The sequence below is a fragment of the Littorina saxatilis genome, linkage group LG8 (assembly GCF_037325665.1).
Source record: "Littorina saxatilis isolate snail1 linkage group LG8, US_GU_Lsax_2.0, whole genome shotgun sequence".
Lineage (NCBI taxonomy): Eukaryota > Metazoa > Mollusca > Gastropoda > Littorinimorpha > Littorinidae > Littorina > Littorina saxatilis.
Genome location: NC_090252.1, coordinates 12,258,855 through 12,286,354, shown reverse-complemented (window position 1 = coordinate 12,286,354; position 27,500 = coordinate 12,258,855). Strand labels below are relative to the sequence as shown.

Genomic DNA, 27,500 nt, shown 5'->3' with positions numbered 1-27,500 from the left:
AGCGTTTGATTATTGTAATGTGTTCCGGTCGACCAAAAGGCTACTTGGGTCAAATGTTACCGAAAGACCAACACATCTGATTGTTCACATCATGGTTTAGTGTCAAGTGTTGTTGTCCGTTTTTAGTATTGTTCACACAACTGTTCAAGTGTCAAGTGGTTTGTTCGCTGGTCTAGTTGTATTCACAATAGTGCTCACATATATTACAGAAGCTTCACTCCTTGCTGCTTTAATGAGCGGTTTTGCTGCTAGCATTGGTCACCTCCCTTGGCCCAAGGGAGAGAAGCGTCTTACCTCCCTGGCGCGAGCGCTAGGGGACACGTGTGAAAAATCGCTTCTTTGCGATGTGTAAATCGGTACTTTTCTATTTAATTTCTGCAGCTTAGGTAACTGCGCCATGTGTAAAAGATGGGTAGCATATGATTCGGACATACCTCGACACCACAAATTTAAAAACAATGAAGACTATGCGCAGTTACCTAAGCTGCAGAAATTAAATAGAAAAGTACCGATTTACACATCGCAAGGAAGCGATCTTTCACCCATGTCCTCTAGCGCTCGCGCCAGGGGAGGTAAGCAGGGCTAGCAGCAAAAGCGCTCATTGCTGCAATGCCTCTCTCTTCATTGGCAGACAGTAAAATTTCTTTGAAGACAGGATGGCTTCACTGGAACGTCATCAACAAGACCATAAGTGTGTTGGTCTGGGTCGTTTACGAGTAAAAGTGACATCATGTGCAGGTCAAGGATCGCGATGGTCAGTGTGGGTGACTGCTTATGGCTGGTTCAAGTCCATCTGCACGATGTATGGAGCTCGGTCTGAACGTCTCAAGACCTGAGCTGTGGCTGTTGCTAAATGTTCGGACGGGCGCTGTGGCGTGGTGGTAAGACGTTGGACTCTTAATCGGAAGATCGAGAGTTTAAATCCCGGCCGCGGCCGCCTGGTGGGTTAAGTGTGGAGATTTTTCCGATCTCCCAGGTCAACTTATGTGCAGACCCGCTAGCACAAGACCAAGTGCGCACGGAAAAGATCCTGTAATCCATGTCAGAGTTCGGTGGGTTATAGAAACACGAAAATACCCAGCATGCTTCCTCCGAAAGCGGCGTATGGTTGCCTAAATGGCGGGGTAAAACGGTCATACACGTACAATTCCACTCGTGCAAAAACACGAGTGTACGCGGGTGTTTCAGCCCACGAAGAAGAAGCTAAATGTTCGCAGTCCTCACGAAGCATAGAAAAACAAAGCTGAAGCATACCGACTACGTGACTGTGCTGATGCAGGCATCAAGCTCATATTGGTATTTAAATCGGCGTAGAGGAGATAGTATAAGTAATACTGAAATGGCGTCTTATTCACAAGATTCATTGCGTTGATTTCATACAGCAAGAACGGTCCGTGCGTCGTTACAGGTGTTGCGTTTCACATTCTACAGCAGAACCTTCTGACCGACTGCCATGCGAGTATGAAGTTGTTGCTCTGCCGACATTATCTGCCAACGATGTCGTGGCGGCGGCTTCTTCCTGGCGATCTAGTGACCGAGACAGTACCTCAATGACAATAGCTTTTCTGGAACGAAGACAGCTTACAATCAGAGCTTCCACTGTGCTGTCAGGCAGCTTGGGGACTTCAACCTGTAGGTTGGCTAACATCCTTTTGGTTCTCTCCTGTGTCTTCTTTTTAGCCCTTTTATCAACAAGTCTGTTCAGAGTGTAGAGGAAGGGGTTAAGAGCCGAGTTGAGCGGCATCACGAAGATGGCGACCAACGCGTTGACCTGAAGGGGGATAGGTATGCCGTAGAACGCCATGATTCCCATCACCCTGATAGGGAACCAGCAGCAGAAGTCGGTCAGCACCACCAGGAACAGACGGCGGGCGATGGTCGTGTCTCGTTGCTGTTGCTTGCTTCCTGCCGACTGTGCTGAAGCTCGTATGGCCCGATAGATAGCCGCCTGTCCCGCCCCGATCAGCACAAAGAGGATAAAGTTCATCATGACGAAGACGCCAAAGGAGTAGCTGTGGCCGCTGAAGGAATGACGCGTGATGGGCAGAGGCAGGCAGATGCCGCTCACCCCGTAGAACTGGAGCTGAGCGATGAGAGGTACGGCGGCCAGACACACGCCACACAGCCAAGCCACGCAGCACAACACCACGCAGGACCGGGGTCCGATGTGCAGCTGAAACTTGAAAGGGAAGCACACCTTCAGAAAGCGATCCAGCGTGATGAGGCAGATGATGAAGGCAGACACCTCGCTGGACACAAAGGCCAAGAAACCAGCGGTGATGCACGTGCTGCTCTGTCTCCACTCAGCCTCGTGCACCACGTAGACACCCTGGAAGTGTGCGTCAGCAGACCCGATGATCGTCATGTAGATGCCCATGAGAAAGTCTGCGGCAGCCAGGTTGGCGACCAGCAGGCGATACGAGGGAGCCAAAGTCTCTTGGCTCTTGATCACGGCGTACACCAGCACACCAGCGTTGCCCACAACGACCAGGACAGAGATGACCCACAGAAACACCCTGAAGATGTCAAGGCGAAGCAAGTCACTGCACGAAGACAGTTCGTCCTCAGGCGCTTCACATTCTGACATTTTTGGAAGAACAAAAGGGCAGCACAGCTTGAAGTCGTCCGTTTTTAACATTCTGAGATTCACCAGGCCCTGAAACACACCTGTACCATGGGTCTCTATTTCGTTGTTTCTTATGTCGAGGGTAATAAGATGTGTCAAAACACTGAGGGCCTTGTCCTCGATTTCCGATATACCTGTGTTGACCATAACCAGATCCTGAAGATTGATCAGTCCAGTTTCTGTGAGAAAAGCTGTGAATGCAGAGTCCAGCGTGCTGACCATCGGATTGCCCGAGATATTGAGGTGTGTCAGTTGCGGAAACTTTCCGAGCACTAAAGATGATAAACTTCTCAAATCATTAAAACTGAGATCCAGAACTTTCAGTTGCTGCATTGTCCAAAGAGACACGTTTGATACTCCACAGAAAGAAACATTGAAAAACTGTAAAGTGTTATATATATCGAAAAATTCTGTCAAACATATTTGATCATTTCCACTAACATCAAGGTAACGTAGAGGAACATGTGGCATGTATGACCAAGATGAGATGTTGTGGCATAAGCAGGCAAGCCCTTCACACGTACAACTGGATGTATCCATATCAAACATTGTGGAATTCGCGAAATCACAGTGTCGCTCATCGTCAAATAAGGGGCAGTGGTTGACACCGTCACACACAAGGTCAGGATGCACACAGTTACCGTAGTACTGACACCGGTAGAAACCTGGACACGTGATGTTTTCTGCCGAGATTGTCTCGTCCTCTCCGTCGAGACAGTCCTTCTCGCCATTCCTGAGGAGAAAAGATGGGATGTACATCCCGTTGTCACAACGAAATAACCCTTCCAAAGCTGACGATCTGGTTGTATTAATGTTACTTAATGGTGTGAGTGTGGACATACCGTGACCGTCAAGATGCACAACAGAATTGTTTGGCTGGCACAGCTCACAACCTTTATATTGCGGTGAAGGCCTCCCTGAGCAGCGGGGGAACCACTGCTCATAAGAAGAGGGAATGCAACCAACATCTATGCAATACTTTATTGATGTTATATACCGGTAGGTGTGACAGGTTTTACAGTTTTGCTCATCACTGCCATCAAAACAGTCCTGTAAACCGTCACATCTGTAGGGAGAAAACGGATGGCTTTTGCACGCAGTGTAATGCTTTCCCAAGCAACCTTGCTCATCACTACCGTCCACACAATCATAAAGGCCATCACAGACCAGGTTGTAGTGAACTGGTGGTCCGTCGTTACACTGGAACAGGCGAAAGTTGTTTGGCGACCAGCTAGTGTTGAAAGATAGTCCTCTCGTAAGGGTATGACCTGTGTCTGAGAAATGTCCATGCCAGTGACACTGATGAAACAAATGTACCCGAGAGCCGTCACGACATTTCTTGGTGGGAACACGGCAAGTTATCTGTGCTTCCGTCTGCAAGTTAACACTCTGTGTATTTTTACGGGGTGTAGCAGTTTTGTTTTGATTAGGTTTCATGCAAATAGCTGCAATGGGAGTTCCCTTGGGCATGCCCTCGTCACAGAATACAAATTTGAAATGCGTGTCTGGTGAAACAGCAAGAGCTGCACAGTCGAACAGGACACCGCCCCTTTGGATTTGAGTTGCCTCATATGCATAATGTATGGGGCTTCCTGCACCGCCCAACTGCCACAGGTAACGGTAAAGGTGTTTTATCTTCTCTGACTTTGGTTTTACCTTTTGAAGATCTGTCCAAGCTAAATGAACTCCACTTTTTCGAATCAAGTTTGCTGGGAGGCTTATACGAGACATATCTCGTAACATAGTCGATTGATTTAGTGCACACATTAACTCAGCAAAGAATCTTTTTTCAACTGAGTATCCGTCGATTAAAAGTGTGATGCAGTGATTGTTGTATGGAACCCAGTCCCCACAGCCGTGCTGCGTGTACTCGCAGTCCGCTTCGTCCTCGTTGTCAACACAGTGCTGCACGCCGTCACAGCGCAACGCCTCGGGCACCGGGCACCCCGTGCTACAGTTGTAGGCATCCATACTCGTTGACAGTATAGAGCGGGGTACTCGATGTGGCAGTGTGGCCAGTGGGTAAACAGTATAGTTGATATATGCGGAGGAGTTTTGTATTGCTTTTACCAAAAGGCCTGAGCCGCTCAATATCATGGTCACATTACCTCTTAGTAGCATGGGGGCATAGCTGAACATTTCGCCCCCAGTGATGTTCCGTTCTACTTCTGTAGTGATGGTCTGGTCGGATTGGGTGATTTCACTCGCCACTGTCAGGACCCATGCTCTACTCAACACAACTTGATGAAGCTCCACCACAACGCCGTGACCTGGGGGTGTCTGCACTGACCACTGTGTTGGCTGCACGCACCGGCCTGACTGGTGTTCCCACACGATGGTCCCGTTTGGCTGTGTCAGGGTGTAGTTTGCTGGGGCACATTCGAGCGGAGAGACTTGCCGTCGGGGCGTGGTGTCCACAGGCGTGTCTCCACCCTTCCTCGAGAATGGATCGCCTGTGACTAGGTCTAAGGCAGGAGGTTTTTCAGAGGAAGGTGGGTCAGCAGGCGAGAGACCCCCGTCGTGTGTTGCTTTTTCAAGAGTTTCTATCAACATCTCCTCGAGCGACTCGCTTGTGACAGATCCTGACACAGAATTGGTTTCATGGTCTGGTGGTCTGGAGAAAATTGAGCTACGTGGTGTAACATTCTCTTGTGACCTTTCCGCGAGCGACTTGCTAGTGACTGACCCTGACGCAGAATTGGTTCCATGGTCTGGTGGTCTGGAGAAAATTGAGCTACGTGGTGTAACATTCTCTTGTGACCTTTCCGCGAGCGACTTGCTAGTGACAGATCCTGACACAGAATTGGTTTCATAATCTGGTGGCCTGGAGAAACTTGATCTACTTGGTGTAATATTCTCTTGTGACCTTTCGGCGAGCGACTTGCTAGTGACTGACCCTGACGCAGAACGTTTTTCAGGGTCGTGTTGTCGGGAGGGAGGCGATGTGTGTTGACTGGTGTCACTAAGCTGCGGTGTTGTGGACGCAGAGGATGCTGCCAGTCCTAGTTCCATCACCAGCAGCACGACCACGACGTAGCGGCCAACGATGTCGGAGCCTGTCATCTTTGCAGCTGTACTGCACGCCTGGATTGACAGAGACAGAGTTATGAACAGACACAATATTGGAACTGAGAAGCATCTGACCAAAAGTCCTTCTCGATTGGCTTTTTTGCATGACTCTTACAGCTGGTGTCGTTCAGTACCGTTTTTTTTTTTAAAGAGTTAATTCACTGTGATTAAATACCAGACTGGGTTGACGGTTTTGGTGTGTGAATAATAGACGCGGGTTTTTTTTTAAATTTTTTTAAGTCACTAGAAATAGAACCATCAAGCGATGGTGTGAATGAAACGAATGTAAATACAATAAAGCAACAAAGCAAAATGCTACATTCCCCTCAAAGGTATCAGAGTTAGTGTAAACAGAGCGCTGTGGCGGGGTGGTAAGACGTCGGCCTTTTAATCGGAAGGTCGAGGGTTCGAATCCCGGCCGCAGCCGCCTGGTGGGTTAAGGGTGGACATTTTTACGATCTCCCAGGTCAACTAATGTGCAGACCTGCTAGTGCCTTATTCCCCTTCGTGTGTACACGCAATCACAAGACCAAGTGCGCACGGAAAAGATCATGTAATCAATGTCAGAGTTCGGTGGGTTATAGAAACACTAAAATACTCAGCATGCTTCCCCTAAACACGGCGTATGGCTGCCTAAATGGCGGGGTAAAAACGGTCATGCACGTAAAATTCCACTCGTACAAAAACACGAGTGTACGTGGGAGTTTGAGCCCACGAACGCAGAAGAAGAAGAAGTGTAAAAGAGAAGCATGTGTACCAGAGACACAGCAGAAATGACCACTCGGTTTGATGTAATGTGGGTTCCATGTGGTTTAAATGGTTCCACTAACTTAATTCATGCCACAAACAAAACAGTACACAACGTATAGCTTAGTACAGTTGGTCCAGATATTATTGAGAATGTTGCATCGGATTTAAAACAAGTGGTATATGTTACTAACATAGACAAGTCACGGCACATATTATATATCAATGTAAAGCTTATTAATTGCTCTGTTTGAAAAACATGTTTTTTGGTCGAACCAGACGACAGTTACTGCACTTTTGGGGGAAAAGGGGTTTTTGAAACAAACTTGTGTTTTTGACAACTTTAAATGGAGCAATTTTAAAATAAAGATTGCAATTACATCCTTTGACATCCTTCTCCGTAGAGAAGCATACCTTTTGAGCCAATTATGTCAAAATACGCACGCATGATACAATACAAGAGGGATTTGATCCAGAATTTTGACCAAAAATGAGCACGGGTGACTGTACTTAGCGTTGCGCTCTGACAAAACCAGGACATTCAGTCGATTGCTAGTGAATTTAGTATGTTGAGCCAGTGTAGCAGTATACAAGATAATAATCTCAACTGAAATAAAAAAAACAAGTCGCGTAAGGCGAAATTACTACATTTAGTCAAGCTGTGGAACTCACAGAATGAAACTGAACGTAGTCCGCCGCTAGTGCAAAAGGCAGTGAAAGTGACGAGCCTGTTTGGCGCGGTGCTTCATAGCACGCTTTACTGTACCTCTCTTCGTTTTAACTTTCTGAGCGTGTTTTTAATCCAAACATATCATATCTATATGTTTTTGGAATCAGGAACCGACAAAGAATAAGATGAAATAGTTTTTGAATCGATTTCGGAAATTTAATTTTGATCATAATTTTTATATTTTTAATTTTCAGAGCTTGTTTTTAATCCAAATATAACATATCTATATGTTTTTGGAATCAGAAAATGACGAAAAATAAGATGAAATTGTTTTTAGATCGTTTAATAAAAAAAATTTAATTACAAGTTTCCGATTTTTAATGACTAAACTCACTCATTAGTTTTTAAGCCACCCAGCTGAAATGCAATACCAAACCCCGGCCTTTGTCGAAGATTGCTTTGCCAAAATTTCAATCAATTTAATTGAAAAATGAGGGTGTGACAGTGCCGCCTCAACTTTTACAAAAAGCCGGATATGACGTCATCAAAGGTATTTATCGAAAAAAAGAAAATAAACGTCCGGGGAAATCATACCCAGGAACTTTCATGTCAAATTTAATAAAGATCGGCCCAGTAGTTTAGTCTGAATCGCTCTATACACACACACACACACACACACACACACACACACACACACACACACACACACACACACACACAGACAGACAGACAGACAGACACACATGGACCACGACCCTCGTCTCGATTCCCCCCTCTATGTTAAAACATTTAGTCAAAACTTGACTAAATGTAAAAAAGGTCAAAGCGGAAGAAATTGAACTATTTCGTCAAATTTACTGAACGCGGTTACATACAGAATGATTTTTTGCTTGTCCGCTGTTATCTTCAGAAGCAGTAATTGTTCACGGTAGTGTTTTAGTAATGCTGCCAGCATTTACCACCAACTATACTGCCCAGCCTGTCAGTCTATATCTAAGGCCAAATTCAAAATATCGTCCCACAGCAGGGGTCCCACCAGTAGGAAGCAAATTGCATGAGCATGCATCTCTCTATACGAGTGCAGAACTGAGGTGGTACCAAAAACAACGTTGCTTGTAAAAAGTTACTAATTCTTTGCGCCATTGGTGTTTGCCAGTATTGTGGATGCATGTGCATAAGAATATACGCATGGAATAAGCGTTTATTTCCCCCAACCCCCTTCTACCACGGTAAAACATTGTTGCGCTTCTTTATCATGGTGCAATAGAAAATATGAACAGAAAATGTTTGTACAGCAACTTCCACTCACAACCCCAATGCCAATACTCCAAAAGGGCAAGTTTCTAATAAATTGACCTTTGACGAAGCAATTAACACAATTGTATGCATGTTCTTCTATGGTTGAACACTCTTTTTCTTTTATTTTCCTTTTGTGTGTGTATTTGCTTTGTTTTGTGTGATAGAAAAGCAGCAACACACACACACACACACACACACACACAGAGCAGCGAATGCGCACGCGCACACACACACACACACACACACACACAGGGCAGCGAATGCGCACGTAAACGCACAAACACACACACAAACACATATATATGCATACACATGCACACACGCACACACGCACACACACACACACGCACACGCACAGGGTTATGCGTTTAGGTGTTTCTTCTTGGAGGCAAACTTTTGTGGTCACCACCTCCTTTTGTATGAATAGAATAAATAAATATTAAATAAAAACGTACATACACACACACACACACACACACACACACACACACACACACACACACACACACACACACACAACGAAACAGAAAAGAACAAACAACTAGATCATTAAGGAAGAAATAAATAAATAAATAAATAAATGAATACAAAATAAAATAAACGAATACGAAGTTATCAAGTGAAAGTGACAATTAAGCCCTGGAAGCGTACTCATGATAACTGTTTACTTACCGAGTCACGGCCTGCTAGCACAACACCAAAGAATTCAAGGAAAGTCAAGAAGAATGTTGTTCACTTCCAAAGTGTTCGCAATAATGTTGATTCTATTCTGACAGCAAGTGTTACCCTTCCCGCTGTGCGCGTGCAGTAGGCGTGGAATGTGCACTTGAGTAAACGTCACGGAAATGGCCCTACTCTTAGTTGAATAAGACTATTTTAAAGGTCCTTGTCTACATTTTTATACCGAAATCGACATTTGACCATTAAAATGCAGAGTCTATTATCTACAATTATCAACAATACACCCCCTTTCGATCAGGAAAAACGAAGCCAGTGTAGCCGTTTGAAAATTCATTCTTCTCAAATCCCGTACATTTCGTGCGTTTAAAAAAAAGCGTGGACAGCGCTCCAGTGTCTATAAGCAAAGTGACATGAATTTGATTGGTCAGTATTTTTAGGCAAAGCACATGTTCTCAGCAAACAGAAAACAAAATATTGGAAGCGTGAGTCAGGCTACCCAAAAATAAAATCTTTTTTTACATATATTTTTTTTCTATAACTTTTTTCCCCATGGTTCATTCATCATCTGACATAACTTTTTAGCGAAATCTAACCATAAGATTATTGAAAAAAAATCAAAAATGTAGACGACCACCTTTAAACTGCTTAGGATGAAATAATGAAACGCGTTTGGTGACACCCACTGTCTGAAAGCAAGGGGCAGGCAGCGCGTCTGATCGTGACCTCTGCCTCTGTATCCGAAACATCCTTCTTTATTACCAATTTAGTGCCCTATATGGCCTTTTGACCAATCAGGACGGATTCCAGGTGACCCTCTAAATGTGATAACGTTCAGGCAGGGACCGTTTTTGTTGATCACGCTAAAAATGAACAAGACAAAGTAAACATTTAAATCAACAATATCAGCGTGATTTATTCTAAAGAATGACACTTCAAATGTCTGTTATCAGTTGCTAACAGTCAGCATATTAGAAATAACTCACAATATAGAAAGACAATATGTCAATAGTATCTGCATTGTTGTGTCGATATATATGGTAATATTCACTGCATTACAGTATCAACACATTAATGTGCTCATCGCCCCTCCAACTGTTCGTGCTTGGCCAGAAAGTAATCGACGACAAACAGTCCCGCGTACACAATTGATAAACTCAAAATCATCTATACTATGGGGGTCCTTTACGTCCTCACAGATACTAGTATCTATTAGGGACATGAATATAGGTAATGTGTTAGGGGGAGGGGGGGGGAGAGGGAGGGAATGAGGGAGGGAGGATGTCGGAGCGGGTAAGAGTGGTGATATAAGTTTATTAAAAGATTTCGGTTCGTTTCTTCGTTTCTGTACATATTGTCTTCAAAAGCGTTTTTGGGGTAGGGTTTGTTTTTTGTTTAAAAGAAAACGTTTATTTCGAAAGAGAATGCTTTTTAAAGAGATAAAAATTTCAGCTCCACTTTATAAAAGCGAAGGTAAAAAAAGTTGATCCAGCTTTATACAGAGAGAAAATAAGAACCAGTATATACAGTACGCACGTCTTGTTATATTTACATTTTAAAAGGCTATGCCACAGTGACACAACGAACATCCATACACACAAATATGTATATCTACATTTACTGGCAAGCCAGGCACTCCGCCTACGCCCCGGCCGTCAGCCAATGGCGCAGCTGGCATGGGTGCCTGTGCCAGGAATAACTTAAAAGCTCGGCGAGGCACCGAGTACATAGATCACGGACATCTAAAAGTACTTTTAGGGTAAAAGGGTTAGTTTTTGAAAGGTGTATTTATTAGGTAAGAAGGTTTGTTTTATTTAAAAGTGGTGGCCTGCCATTTTATAGCCCTTGGCTGGGTATGGATGGGGGAGTAAGGCCTCATCGGTGGTGTCGTGGTAGCACCTGGTTTGTCAGTTTTTAGCCATAACAAGGGCCTTCAAAATCATCCGCATGCCAGAACGCCCTTAACCCATCCCATGTCTTGATTACTGTTTCAGTTTGTGATAACGATGTCAACACTTATCATCGCACAAGGTGTGGTGGGGGGTCTCTTCATAGCCGAGGACACAGTGGTGAGGACAACACAGCTTGTGGCCATTTGTGACCCTCCACCACGGAATGAGTCGCATGTCACCTTTTCAATCAATCAATCAATGAGTCTTATATCGCGCATATTCCGTGGGTACAGTTCTAGGCGCTCTGCAGTGATGCCGTGTGAGATGAAATTTTATACGGCCAGTAGATTGCAGCCATTTCGGCGCATATTTACCTTTCACGGCCTATTATTCCAAGTCACACGGGTATAGGTAGACAATTATTAACTGTGCCTAAGCAATTTTGCCAGGAAAGACCTTTTTGTCAATCGTGGGATCTTTAACGTGCACACCCAATGTAGTGTACACGGGGGGAGGTTCGGACACCGAAGAGAGTCTGCACACAAAGTTGACTCTGTGAAATAAATTTCCGCCGAACCTGGGATCGAACTCACGCTGACAGCGGCCAACTGAATACAAATCCAGCGCGCTACCAACTGAGCTATATCCCCATATTTTTACATTTTCTTAAAGAGTTTTTTTATTCTCTATCCAGTGGTGAAAACCGTTTTAGAAAAGAGTGAACACTTTTCGAGTTATAAGCCTGTGACTATGGTGACCCTCACACTGTTACTAGACACCCCCCGGACTAAACTAATGCCTAGCGCAGAACCGCGAGAGGTGACATGCGACTCATTTCGTGGTGGAGGGTCACATTTTGAAAGTGCATTTGACGTCGTCGTAGAATTTTGATGTGACTCTTTTTTTTAACAGATTCTCAGGAGAGGAACAAAACATATTTTGTATTGTAAAAAAGTGTTTATATACGTTCCTGGTATGGATATACAGATTACAGTGTGTTTAATCATGCATTGTTAATCGTATTTAAGAGATTTTTTCTCATGGAACATGATTTACTTACGACAGCGATTTCTCCTTTTCTATCAGTCTTTATTTTCTTTGTACATTCAGTGAGTGAGAGGCAGCCGAGGGTGGAATTGCATTTCAGCATAGAAGCTCAACACATTTCAATTTATTTTTTGTTTAAACTGCTGTTGAAATAGAAATAGCAATGACGCATACATTTGGTTTCATTGTATTTTGTCAATTATTTCCTGGATCCAAATCTCTGTAGATATATTGTTCTTGAATTAAACATAGGATCAACACTTTATTATCATCTGATCTTTTCACTTTAAAAAAAAGAGGTTATTATTGATATGATATTGTTTGTGTATTTTGTAATTGAAAATATAAGAATTTGAGTAAGAAAAAAAAACTATGAAGAAGGATGCTCACAGCCCAAAAGAAGAGAAAAAAAAAAGAAAAAAAGAAAAGGGCAAGAAATAAGGTTTGAAGCAGCTTGCATGCAACTGAGGTTAAAACAAATAGTTCATTTTACTTAAAGGCACAGTGCGCCTCCCGTAAACCATCACATATACTGTCAGGCTTTTACACACAGTACAAACACCCTTCCATTTGAACGCTCACCAAACGGGAACATCTAGGTGCCCTACGTAAAGAGCGAGCAATTTTCAAAGCGTTTTGGCGCTAGACCTAACTTTTAAAATCTAAATAATAAATTGACAGCTTCTTACACAAACATTCTTAAATCATAAAAGAATTCTTTTTTCATCAAGACAAGATCAGTACAATTCGAAGTTTTGAAAGTTTGAAAAAAGAAACGCCCGGAAGCAGGGTCACGCAAGGTCGTGGTCACAGTTCTCGTAGCAGACGACGGTAACTTTCTGCCTATCGCCAGTTCCTCTGAACAGTCAAAAGCCATCGCGAGAGTTCTTGTGAACCACAGATGTTTGTTCCGTGCATAGTCAGAGGTACATAATAACGTGCTATTGCAGATAAGCTCACAGCGAGTCGCATTCAAATTACTAACTGACGACTGCATTGTGAAAAAGGGAAACTGGATCTCACGGGTTCACGATGGCTCAGGGGTAAGATAAACCACGCAAAAATAAATTCTTTGAAAATTGCTCGCTCTTTACGGAGGGCACCTAGGATGTTCTCAAGCGGTGAGTGTTTAAATGAAAGGGTGTTTGTACTGTGTGTAAAAGCCTGACAGTATCTGTGATGGTGTACGGGAGGCTTACTGTGCCTTTAATGTTTGGTGTCTTGCATACGCTGATTGTTGTGTGCTTGCTAGCTGCATGAAGAGATCAAGAAGACAGTGGGGGACAAGGTGAAGAACGACTTCCAGGCCAACGGGACGGACGTCTTTGATTTCTCCATCAACATGCTTCATTACCTGGTACTGTTATGTTTTCCTCTTGTTATTGTTGTTGTTGTTGATGTCATACACAAACACACACTTTCTCTCTCTCTCTTACACACACACACACATACACACGCACACACACACAAACACATACACACACACACACACACATACACACGCACGCACGATGCTTGCACACACGCACGCACTAATAATCATACACACACACGCACACACACACGCACACACACACACACACACACACACACACACAGACACAGACACAGACACACACATGCACACACGCACGCACATACACACACACATACACAAACAAACACACACACACAAACAAACACACACACACACACACACACACATATATATATATACACACACACAGGCACACACACATAAAAACACACACACTCCGACATTCACACAAACACCCACACCCACACACACACATACACACACAAACACATATGCGCACTAGCAGAAAAGGGGAAAGAGAGACAGAGACAGACAGACAGACAGACAGACTGACAGACAGACAGACTGACAGACAGTGATTCATTGATTGATCTTTATTAGTCAAGGATGAAGAATTAAGGCTGATGCCTGGTCTTGCTATCTCTCCCTGCTTAGACTCGGACATAAAAATGGAATAACAGACAGACAGACAGACAGGCAGACAGACAGACAGACAGGCAGACAGACAGACAGACAGACAGACAGACAGACAGACAGACAGACAGATATGTCACCTTGTCAGCTCTCACAACGTGGCGAGCAGCAGCACTGAGAGAGGATGGAGAAGTCCTTGTGGTGGACAGTCGAGATGACACGGGGCAGCCTTTAATTCTCCGTGATGAACAGTAAAATAAGTAGCTAGCTACACAGATAAATAAATAAACGAATAAAGAAAGAAAAACACAAAATAAATGTTAAAACTATGAATCAATACGCCTAAAAGTCAATGGATGAATAAGTCCATTAATAATTAACGTCACGCTCTTAACATAATTGCCTATGTCATTTTGTAGTGTTTTGAGAAAAAACGAGAAAAAACGTTTTCGGTTTCCGAACAATCTGCCACTCTTATTTTTAGTACTAGGTTGCAAACTGCCTATCTCGAGCGGTTGACAGCGGAATAATCCAGAGTTAAAGAGCTGAGAGCAACGTTTTGAATCAGCACAGCTGCATAACAACCCAAATAAACTTGTGCACACCAAACAAGTCTTCCTGTATGAAAGCAACAGCCTCTGCTGAAAAGTGCCTAACTCAGAAACGAGAATGGCACTTTGAGTTACGTAACCGTGACAATGATTTCCGGTGGTCTGAGAGTCTGTACTCTCTGGCACATGACAGGTACCCTTCCAGTAGTCTCACTGCAGAAATACCTAACACTGAGTTGGGAATTTTTCTTATGAGCGTGACGATAATTCAATTATTGGTAAGGTCTTTAAGGCAATCAATGATACGACGGAAAATAAATAGATACATTGTAAACAAATGAATAAATGAATAAATAAATAAATAAATGAATGAATAAATAAATAAAGAAGTCAAAGGATATATAAGTCAAATAATGATAAGGCAATAAATGAAAAGACTAGAAATAAATAGATAATCAAACAAATAAGTCAAAGGATGAAGAAGTCAAATAATGATACCTAGGGCAATAAATGAAAAGACTGGAAATGAACAAAGTAAATAAATAACTAATGAGGGATACTATAAAACAAGGATAAAACAAAAAATCAATAACTTGCTTGGTGAAGTTAAAATGAGCACGAACAAGTTAATGAAAACATCAACCGTTCAATAAAACAATGGATACATAAATACATGAATCGAAATAAATAAAATAAAAACACCACCGATTCGATACATTAATCTATCAATCTATGTATAGGGCAGGATGCTAGGTATGATCTGAAAAAAAAAGTAAGATACTAAAAAATACAAATCAATAACAAAATAAATAGACAAAGAAGCAAAGAAAAAAAGAGAAGACGCCTAGCCTGAGTACTGCAAATTGTTCTCTTTGTGAGGAGCAGTTCACTTGCAGAGTCCACGTGTTACTGGAACACAGAAGGAGCAAGGGCTTTGCTTGATTTCACAAAAGAACTTGGTTATCCTCGGTGATGAAGCTGACATGTCATTCAATTATGTCTGAGACCAGTCAAGTATTTCACTTTGCTTGAACAATTTCTTTGCTAGATCCAGCTGAAACAAAGGTATTCTTCCTGTCTTTTTCTGTGTTCGGGGGCTGAAACTCCCTCGATCTTTTACGTGCACGACCGTTTTCACCCTGTCGTTTAGCAGCCCTACGCCGCTTTCGGGGGATTCTGCCTTATCCCCCATTCGTGTGTACACGCAAGCACGATTACAAGACCAAGTGCCCACGGAAAAGATCCTGTAATCCATGTCAGAGTTCGGTGGGTTATAGAAACACGAAAAATACCCCGCATGCTTCCCCTGAAAGCGGCGTATGGCTGCCTGAATGGCGGAGTAAAAGCGGTCATTCACGTAAAAATCCACTCGTGCAAAAACATGAGTGAACGCAGGAGTTTCAGCCCATGAACGAAGAGGAAGAAGAAATGATTTCGAGCACATCCACCGCACAGGGCCAACTGCTGACGCGGAGAGTTTTTCTCGCGAAACTGTCATAACAGATACCAGACACAGTGTGGCAGTTTCCTCACCATTCAGAACATTTTCTGCATAGGGAATATTGAAATGATAATAGCGTTCACTGCATTGCGGTATCATAATGTTGATAAGAGTACACGCTCCTCCCCTTTGTCCTTATTTGGTCATCACGTGTAGTGCAGTCTCATCGTCAGTTGATTGACCGCACCCCTTTTTCTCGTCGGTTCTGCGCCACCATACATAGATTTTCTGATTCCCCACGTAATCTCTCTGGAACATTCCGTGCATTTCAGCGTCACACACACACACACACACACACACACACACACAAACACACACACACACACACACACATGTACACACACACACACACACACACACACGTACACGTACACACACACACACACACACACACGTACACACACACACACACACACGTACACACACACACACACGCACACACACACACACACACACACACACACACACACATACACACACACACACACACACACACAACCTTTGCAAACGCTAAGGTTAAAGTGTTCCCGCCGCACGATGGGGACGGATTTTTAACAAAACCCAACGAATATTCCTAAAGTTCACCGGATGATATATGAATCGATACGACCAGCTCCATCAAAGGCCCACACCGCCTCGCAAAAACAGTACGGCTCACTGATACGACCAGCTCCAATAAAGGCCCACTCCGCCTCGCGAAAACAGTACGGCTCACTGATACGACCAGCTCCATTAAAGGCCCACACCGCCTCACAAAAACGGTACGGCTCACTGATACGACCAGCTTCATTAAAGGCCCACACCGCCTCGCGAAAACAGTACGGCTCACTGATACGACCAGCTCCATTAAAGGCCCACACCGCCTCGCGAAAACAGTACGGCTCACTGATACGACCAGCTCCATCAAAGGCCCACTCCGCCGCGCAAAAACGGTACGGCTCACTATGTCAGATCTGCAAATACTTTTATATTGGATAAGACTATCCCTCCACTTGGTCACATACCAAAGACTTACAGCCTAGGTGCTCTCTGTGAGCAGTGGCGTTTTGTATAAGAATTATTTTCGGGAAAGGCACTGGTGCTTTTTTTCGGAAACTGACTCATCAACAAATTCCATCTCACCACAGAAAGCAGTTTGTTTGTTTGTGTGTTTGTTTGCTTAACGCCCAGTCGACCACGAAGGGCCATATCAGGGCGGTGCTGCTTTGACATATAACGTGCGCCACACACGAGACAGAAGTCGCAGCACAGGCTTCACGTCTCACCCAGTCACATTATTCTGACACCGGACCAACCAGTCCTAGCACTAACCCCATAATGCCAGACGCCAGGCGGAGCAGCCACTAGATTGCCAATTTTAAAGTCTTAGGTATGACCCGGCCGGGGTTCGAACCCACGACCTCCCGATCACGGGGCGGACGCCTTACCGCTAGGCCAACCGTGCCGGTTCAGAAAGCAGTCAGGGTGATACAATTTGGTATGTGACCAAGTGGAAAGATGGTCTTATTCCATGTAAAAGCCCGAACAGATCTGAGACAGCGAGGCGAACTGAGCCACTAACACCTGGAAAAGTAGGGGCGACCACCCCCAACCAGGCGCGTCCAGGACAAATAAGAAGTCGCGGCCAAATGGCGGTGCTTCCAGCAGGATGGGGCAGGGCAACAGGTGGACTGGGTGGCCGAGTGGTAACGCACTTGCGCTCGGAAGCGAGAGGTTGCGAGTTCGACCCTGGGTCAGGGCGTTAGCAATTTTCTCCCCCCTTTCCTAACCTAGGTGGTGGGTTCAAGTGCTAGTCTTTCGGATGAGACGAAAAACCGAGGTCCTTTCGTGTACACTACATTGGGGTGTGCACGTTAAAGATCCCACGATTGACAAAAGGGTCTTTCCTGGCAAAAGTGTATAGGCATAGATAAAAATGTCCACCAAAATACCCGTGTGACTTGGAATAATAGGCCGTGAAAAGTAGGTTATGCGCCGAAATGGCTGCGATCTGCTGGCCGATGTGAATGCGTGATGTATTGTGTAAAAAAAAATTCCATCTCACACGGCATTAATAAATCCCTGCGCCTTGAATATGTGCGCGATGTAAATTGTATAAAAAAATTAAAAAAATAAAAAAATCCCTGCGCTTAGAACTGTACCCACGGAATACGCGCGATATAAGCCTCATATTGATTGATTGAGGTGGAACTGTTACTCTCAAGAAATACCCCAGGCGTCCAATTACGGGAGCACCACGCGATCAAGAGCCGCATTATAAGCTCTAGCCCTGGGGAAGGTCACCTCAGATAAACAAACCAGCCAGCTATGGCCAAATAGACGGGTAGACTGGACTCGACAGCCCTGTAAAGCCACCAATCTGGGAGAAGGACCACTCTGATAAAAAAAAAACACACACACCGAAGTCGGATGAGCTGAGCCATATACTGAATGAAAGAGTGTCACATGAAGTTCTTGTACATCATTGTAAAGAGTGTGAATGACGTTTTAGTTTAGATGTCAAGTGCTTAGAGCAAGCCTTTTTAACGAAAGTTTTTGATTTAGCGCTATATAAATGTTCTTCTTCTTATTATTATTATTATATATGGCGCATAACGGCAGCTTAGCGCATCATCGCTAAAGAGAGATGAGCGATCGAGAATAAGAACAATTGTCAGTAAGTACTGGTGTCACATGACTGATGTGAACCAGTTGATTGGCTAATGGCGATGCGCTAAAACTGTTAGCGCACTCTTGGAGTGCGCTAACTTTTCCACAGAGCGTATTCTTACGCCCTTTACCTAAGCAAGACTGTGCTCTCATCCTCAGAATTAATTACTGACATGTAGCTTATATTTTCCACAATACCAAATGACCATAAATTCCCTGCTTCTCAATTAAAGCAGAAGTGGTTTTTTTTCTGACAGATTGCATGTGCCTGTGCCACAGTGCGGCTGCCACTGATCTAAAAATACAAGCCGCTGTGTTTCATCTAATTCTCGCCGACTTGCATAGATTCTTCTCATCGTGTTAGTGGCATGTAGCTTATCATCCACATTACCAAATGATGAGTTAATATAAAATTCCCACCCGCTGGCAGAAAACACAAGTGTTATTCCGATATCGTACCAGCTAGACCAGTTTGGAAGACTGACTCATACACTGAAATACGACTGCATCAGTTCAGTAAATGAATGGTTTCCGAATTATTATTTCAAGGCAAGAACAATCGTAATCGAAAACGTGTAGGGTTCAGAACGTTCTTACCATTATAAGACTTATTACCAGCGTGCCTCGTGCGTGCAGACTCAGTCAGTGCAGACTGCATGCAGTGGTTTGATTGCCCTAGCAGACGACATAAACCCCGCTCAGCAAATTAACATGTTGGGCAAAGGTGAACGAAAAAACGATGGGGATATAATACGTGTAGGGTTCAGAGCATCCTTACCGTTCATATTTAGTATCAGACTCCCCGATGAGTGAAGATACAACACGAGAAATATGCCACATTTGTTTTGAAAATGTGCGAACCGTCGAGTCCCGCGGCTTCGAGTCAATTCAAGGGGAGTCACTCCGCACAGTCAATCCGTCGAAGCTCGACTGGAGGTTTCGAATCGCAAATAATGAAGAGCACAGCCCTTTCTCCGAGTTCAAATGAGGTCTCTCTGAAAGATCATCACTGTTCAGATTAACGCTACACTGGAATTTACCAACAGAAATTAAAATGCGTGTGACGAAAGCACGACACACTTGAGACACCCCACACAAAAGTAGATCTTTACTGTACACGACCTGACCACACAGTTATGCCTATTCAAATGCGCGTTGCAAAATGTGCGCTTGGAATCTTCTTTTTTCTATGGCGGTACTGACAATATCGTTATTGAAACAATCCCAGTGCACTAAGGGATTTATAGAGCAAATCTCGAAAATAATTATTGAACTCTGCGCTATGCGCTTCGTTCAATAATGAATTTTCTCGATTTGCTCTATAAATCCCTTAGTGCACTGGGATGTCTCAGTAACTTAAACAATAACAGCACTTTATTGTCCATTAAAATATTACATGAAAATGGATTTTTTTCTTCGGCACACCCTGCCTGCCTGTAAACGATCATAACAACAATTGTATAGGACGACACACATAAAACATAAAACATAAACGGGATACAAGAACCACTGACACACATTATGACAAAAAAATAGGTCTGTTTACAGTAACATAGGCCACAAAAATAGGGTCGGTAGGTCGGGATTTTTTTTTTTTTTCAAAAAAAACATATTTTTACGTTATTTTGCAAAAAAAACCAAAAGATTTTTTTTTTTTTTCAAATGCCAAAAAAAAGTCTAGGGTCGCGCGAAAAAAATAGGGTCGGTCGGGTTACCGTAAACAGACCTTTTTTTTTTTTGGCCTTATGACACCAGGATTGCAATTCTCTGCTGTCCGAGCTCAACGGGGGCTGCTGGCATGACGTAGGACGAAGAAAAGAGCATGACTGAAATATGCATGATGTTGTGGACACAAACCAAGCGATGGCTTTTGAACGTAATTAGATAACTCATCCACAGAGAGAAAAAACATTGACATATAGGGTCTGGAACGAGATGGATTAAAAAAAAAAAAGAAGAAGAACAAAGTCTACAACTCTGAACAAACAAGTCGCGTAAAGCAAAATTATTACATTTTGTCAAACTGTGGAACTCACAGAATGAAACTTCATGTACTGTCATGTTTGTCAAAGCGCTGGCACGATGGCTAGCCGAAAATCGACTGACACGGGTCACGCTCGTCTATGCAATTGCCAAAGCATGCGAATTAAACGTAGTACCTACCTGATCTAATTTTTTTAACTGCGAGAAAATTTTTTGGAGCAAACATAACATATCTATATTATTGGATTCATAATTTGACAAGAAATACAATGGAGTCATATTTTAATCTGTTGGTGAAAATTCGGTTCAATTACATTTTTAATTAGCAAACTAATTAAGTATTTTGTAAGCTTCCGAGTTGAAATGCCTTAGGAAAAATAAAAACGAAAAGTTATTGTGCTCGTTAGCGTCCCAGTATCATTAATATTAGTATTTACAGCTTTTCGAGCCTATACCTATCCCCCTACCCCCCCTTCTTCTCGCACATACCACCCCCCCCACACACACACACACACACATAACACACACAAACACTCACACACACACACACACACACACACACACATGCACACACACATACACACACACGCACACAGAGAGAGAGAGAGAGAGAGAGAGAGAGAGAGAGAGAGAGAGAGAGAGAGAGAGAGAGAGAGAGAGAGAGAGAGAGAGAGAGATTAACACACACACACACACACACGCATACTAACACACACACACACACACACACACACATACACACACACACACACACACACACTTCTTAACCAATCCACCAATTTCGTTAGATAACACGGTTGTGTCCCTTGTATAAACGGTGTGTGTGTGTGTCTGTCTGTGTGTGTGTGTGTGTGTGTTAGTGTTAGTATGTGTGTGTGAGTGTGTGTGTGTGTGTGTGTGTGTGTGTGTGTTAATCTCTCTCTCTCTCTCTCTCTCTCTCTCTCTCTCTCTCTCTCTCTCTCTCTCTCTCTCTCTCTCTCTCTCTCTCTCTCTTTCTCAGTGTGTGTAGAGCAATTCCAGGAAAACTGCCGGACAGATCTTTATGAAGCTTCACTTGGACGTTTATCCAGACAATACCGCGTTCATAATTTCCCTACACATTTATTTCAATTTGTATGTTTAGCACCCCACTGATCTGAATGTCGGCAAAAGTCGGCGTACTTCGGCAAAAGACGGCTTCTCGGCCTTCGTCGGCGGACTTCGGCCAAGTTTAGCCGAAGTCGGCCGATCTAGGTCGAAGCAGGCCGAAGTAGGCCGATTCATATGGCAATCCTTTTGTTCATAAATTTGTTTTGGTTGTGTTCTAAATAATGTGTTATTTAATTAAAAAGTGCACTATTTAGCTTAAGAATACATTGTTTACTTAAAAACTGCATTGTTAAGGTCACAACAAAAAAGCAAGTCGCGTGAAGCGATATAAAAACATTTAGTCTTTCTTTCTTTATTTGGTGTTTAACGTCGTTTTCAACCACGAAGGTTATATCGCGACGAAACATTTAGTCAAGCTGTCGGCATCAAAGTAAAATATTAACACCAACAAACTGCCATCGTCAAGACTATATTAAGATAGTCTCGACTAACCACACCCAAAGACCGAGACTGGTCACACTCTTCTCCACTTAGCGTGCGAACGCAGCACTTACTTAACCTATTTTCTGTAATTCTGAGCACACTTTTTTGGAGTAAACATGACAAATGTACATATTTTTGAATTCAGGAGAAATTGAGGAATACGATATAGTCATTTTTAAATATGTTAGTGAAAATTCGATTTTAATGACAACTTTAATTAGCAAACTAATTAACTATTTTTCAAGCTGTCGAGCTGAAATTCAATCATATAGTCCGGACTTCGTCTAAGATTGCTTGACCAAAATTTCAATCAATTTTATTAAAAAAAATGAGGGCGTGACAGGGCTGGATATGACATCATCAAAGACATCAACAAATTATAAACGTGTTTGGGGATATTATACCCACGAACACTCATGTGAAATGTCATGAAGATTGGTCCTGTAGTTTTCTCTGAATCGCTCTACACACACCCACACACACACACACACCACACACACACCACACACACACACACACACACTTTCTCTCTCTCTCACACACACACACACATGCGTGTGTGCTGCAATCACAAGAGTTGGAAGGCTTTTAACCAAACACGATTGTTAATGTTTTGTTTTGTTAAAGTAAGAATGTACCTTGGAAGCTAACGTGTTGCAGCATCCGAGATTGCGTATCGCCTTGTTGGTGTTATCGTATTTATTCAATTCTTGTTGCCGTATCTCTTGGAAGTCTTATTGTCTGATTCCCTTTTGCCTCCCGTTAGCTGGATTGCTGCGGCATACGGGGCTGGGATGATTTCAACAACACGCCCAAGCCGCCCAGTTGTTGTAACCGCACCATCATTGACGGGGATTCTTCGTGGGACGACGAGCGACAGGAATGCGCGTCTGACCCTCCTACCGCCCCAGACAGCTATTATAATCAAGAGGTAGTTTCTGTGTGTGTGTGTGTGTGTGTGTGTGTGTGTGTGTGTGTGTGTGTGTGAATGGGGTGGGGGTGGGCGGCTGGTGGGTGAGTGTGTGCGTGTGTGCGTGTAGGGGTGGGTGGGATATTTGGGTCGGTGGGCGTTTGTTTTGTGTGTGTGTGTGTGTGTGTGTGTGTGCGTGTGTGTATGTGTGTGTGTGGGTGTATATGTGATTGTGTGTGTGTCAGTGTGTGTGTGGTGTGTGTATGTGTGTGGGAGTGTGTGTGTGGGGGCCGTGTTTGTGCTTTTCTCTCTCTCTCTCTCTCTCTCTCTCTCTCTATCTCTCTCTCTCTCTCTCTCTCTCTCTCTCTTCCCTCCCCTCCCAAATGAGACACATCTAACGTGTTGAGTGCGGTATGATACAGGGGTGCTACGTGGTACTGCAGGACAAAATCTTGGAACACCTGACACTCATCGCTGTTGCCTTCGCTGTCATTTTGTTCATCCAGGTACGTCATACACTGTCGCTCGTCAAAAAGGCTTAATTACGGCGTCATCATCGTCGTCGTCGATATGGATGCTGATGTTGTGGCTTTGATGTTGTCGTTGTCGGTATTGTGAGTGTTTGTCTGTCTGTCTGTCTGTCTGTCTGTCTGTCTGTCTGTCTGTTCACTTGCCTTCTGGCTTACTTGCTCTCATGTCAGAAGCGGGCGGGGACGTAGCTCAGATTTTAGCGCGCTGGCTTTGTAGCCAGTTGGTCGCTATCAGCGTGGGTTCGATCCCCACGTTCGGCGAGATATTTATTTCTCGGAGTCAACTTTGTGCAGACTCTCTTCGGTGTCCGAACACCCCCGTGTGCACACATGCGCACGAAAAAGATCCCACGTTCACAGCGAAAGCTAAAGTCTCAGTGCTTGGAAAACACGAAGACACGCATGCATCATCTCTCGTCTCCGATTATCATGATCGTATTTCGATACTTTGACGAGACAAACCCAATGCTGGTGTGTCGAAGAAGACAGCCACAGCGGGCTTGTTCGAATCACACCATAACTTCAACGTATTACCAATACCTGTCCCAATATAGACCAGTTGGTCTAAGACCCTAATAGTCAGTCATGTCAGAAGCATTTAGCGCGTTTAAGACATCATAGATGGTCAGATATCGGAAACGGCTTGCAATTTCACAATCAAGAATGAACAACTACGATAAATTATGTTGTTTGATAAGAAAGAAAAAAAAAAGCACCAACGATATATTCACATAATAAGATGTGTATCGATTGGACATTGGATTTCCCTTCTTTGAGCCATGTGACGTCAGAGGCCTACAATATACGTTATTTGCGTTTTTGACCAAAATATGACATTTTACACAGATCTCGACAGTCATTGTTCTTCGAGACCGCGATAGCGGTCGAGGTGAACAATGACTGTCGAGATCTGTGTAAAATGTCATATTTTGGTCAAAAACGCAAATAACATTTATGTATCGATCGAATTCCTTTCAGGTACTGACTTTGTTGTTGTTTTGACGATTGAACGAGCACTGACACACATGCAATCAAACACACACACCAAGAACACCTGTTTACACCAAACACATACACTTCAATGCGCCACAAAAATAGTGCAACTTCAAAAGTTTATTTAACTCCTTCAATTAACATTAGAATATTTGATTATCGCAACATTTTGTTCAGAACATAATCAAAGGAACGGAAAATTCATGAACATCAAATAAATTAAAACATCAATTAAGTTGCTACATCTCTTTGCACCGTCAGTGTCAGCAACTGTTGCACACACTTGTCGTCACCCTGTCTCGCGATCAAGACTGGACGAGTTCATTGAGTTAGCTTGTGGGGTTAAAAGCAGAGACAATTAACACGTTTGGTCTTATTTTGTTATTGTGATGTTCAAGTTGTTTATGGTACAGTTGTGGAAAGTAAGCAGAACTTGCATTGTCGTGGATGGTGGCATGTCAGGTTCATTTTCTGCACTGAGGAAGAAATTCATATCTTTAAAGGACATGTCGAAACATATCGACTCGGCCGGTGGCTGTGTGTGCGACAGAGGGGTTTGAATTTGGCCGCGGCAAAACTTGGAGTTGTGTGTTGCCTGCAATATGAGGGAGTTAAAAGTCGTCTTTTGCTTTCAATTTCTTCCCGAGATAGATCTGCAAATCGCTTCATTTTTACAGTTTTGCAGACGTGTGTTTTGATCTGTGGGTTAATCCGCGTGTCCCAAATATGAAGTAAGTAGTTCCTTTGAAGTTTCGGTTAACCTGAAACGCCCAAATATGAAGTTTTGTAGGCCTCTGACGTCACATGGCCCAAAGAAGGGAAATCCAATGTCCAATCGATACATAACTTCATATTTAGGCGGCCAGCCGAGACTACAAAATAGTGCATGTTTGTGTGCGTTCAATCATAAAAAACAAAAAGGAATTCTAACCAGAATCGATCGATACATAAATGTTATTTGTACTTTTGACCCAAATATGACATTTTACACAGATCTCGGCAGTCATTGTTCACCTCGACCACTAGTGCGGTCTCGGAGGAACACTGGCTGTCTCGATCTGTGTAAAATGTCATACTTTGGTCAAAAATACAAATAACGTATAATATTCCCATACTATTAAATACACTATTATGTATGCCCTAATTTAATACATGTAATGATACCAACAACAGTTCTTTCGTTTATTTCAGTTGCTGGAAGTGATCTTCGCCTGTCTGATCGTCAAGGACGTCAACAACGCCGACAGCAAAGTGGGGCCGTACTAAGCTTGGTTCCAGACCTTCACATCGGTTTCCAAGAAATGGATCTCCCCCTTGAGCATCAACTCTCATGCACAAAACCTTTTGTATAAGCATCAGCTCTTTGAACAACTTTTTTTTTCTTGCTTTTTTATATCATTTTTTTTTAAAGGTACTGAACTTGTCAAATCCAGGTGCACGGAGCCCCTGGGGCTTTTAGTCATACCTCAGGCAGCTATCCGTTAGAAGAACTACCAAGTTTCATTGACTTGCACCCAAAGAGTCAAGAACTGCGTTTTTTTTACGAATTAATTTCGGACTCTGTCCCGGCTGGTCTTGACCTATTTTTGGATCTAAATTTAGATCAGGTAGATCACCACATCATGCACAAAAAGACACGTCACTAGCAAACTATGTCAGACATCATCATGAGTTTGTGTAAAACAAAATGGAGGCCGGAATCACTCAGTTGAATCGAACTCCGACCAAACACCACGTAATAACTAGGTTAATTTATGCACTCGCGAGAACAAGAAACTGTCGAGCTTCACAGATGTCATCGTTGGGTAGTTTTGGGTTTGTTTTACTACCATGGGAGGATTTTTGAACTGTAAATGCACTCAGCTGCAACAAAAACGCAAAACGAAGGCTGTGAGCTGCACTGTGCCTTTAAATATGACAATTTTTTTTTCTTCTGTCCTTTTTTTTTCTTCTTCATCTTTCTTTTCTTTTCTGTCTAATTTCTCTCTGTTTTGTCTTACTTTGTTCTTCGCTTTCTTCTTCTCTTCATTTTTCTCCTCTTTCTCATCCTTCTACATTTGTTTTTCTCATTTATTTTTCTCTTTCTTTTCTCTTTCTTTATTCTTCGCTGTGTTCTTCTTTTTTTTCCTTTTTACATTTAGTCAAGTTATGACTAAATGTTTTAACATCTTTATTTCCTCTTTCCTTTGAACAACATGACCATAAAGGATCAAACATTTTCCCTACTGTTAAAACCGTTCTGCGGGTTTCAAGGCGTCCCTCCGACGTCAGACTCATTGCGCATAAACTGTGTATGAACACAACTCTTTGAAACAACATGATAAGGAAGAAACAAAGCCGGTGTAAAAGGAAAAGATGTCCCCCAGGACTCAAAGTCCGACCCCTAAATATAGACAAGGACTTTCTGTCCTGGGAACATTTGTCCGCTGAAAGTCTAGGAAAATTTGTCCGGGTGGGCACTATCGTTCCTAGGAACGGAAGCCCGTAGGACTCTTTTTCCCAGCGGACAACTTTTCCTTTTACACCGGTGTGTATTAGTAAATCTTAGTTCACCTTTCCTCATCAGCCCCAGTTGGTTTTAACAATGTTTTATTGAATCAAACATGATACAATAATACAACGATAAACAATAGGGACACGAACTCAAGCGAACGCTTATATTACGCGCCCTACGTAGTTGGAAAATAACACAAATATGACGTCGAACAAACATTACTTATAAACTGTGGAACTATCTAGATCAAAAGCATAGTTAAATCAAACCAGACAGAATAAGGAAAAGCTAGCAGGAGGAAGATGGGGGGGGGGGGGGGGGGGGGGGAAGGATGGAGG

At 43.2% G+C, this 27,500-nt stretch overlaps 1 protein-coding gene across 1 annotated transcript in view; it reads left to right on the top strand.

Annotated features, from left to right (window-relative positions):
• LOC138972802 (CD63 antigen-like) overlaps window positions 1-26,795 on the top strand; it is a 44,713-nt gene extending 17,918 nt beyond the window's left edge. The window contains exons 4-8 of the mRNA XM_070345469.1: window positions 11,084-11,158; window positions 13,281-13,385; window positions 23,002-23,166; window positions 23,568-23,651; window positions 25,860-26,795. Coding sequence (XP_070201570.1) covers window positions 11,084-11,158; window positions 13,281-13,385; window positions 23,002-23,166; window positions 23,568-23,651; window positions 25,860-25,934 — 504 coding nt within the window. The 3' untranslated portion in view covers window positions 25,935-26,795. The remainder of the gene's footprint in view (window positions 1-11,083; window positions 11,159-13,280; window positions 13,386-23,001; window positions 23,167-23,567; window positions 23,652-25,859) is intronic.
• The last annotated feature ends 705 nt before the right edge of the window (window positions 26,796-27,500 follow it).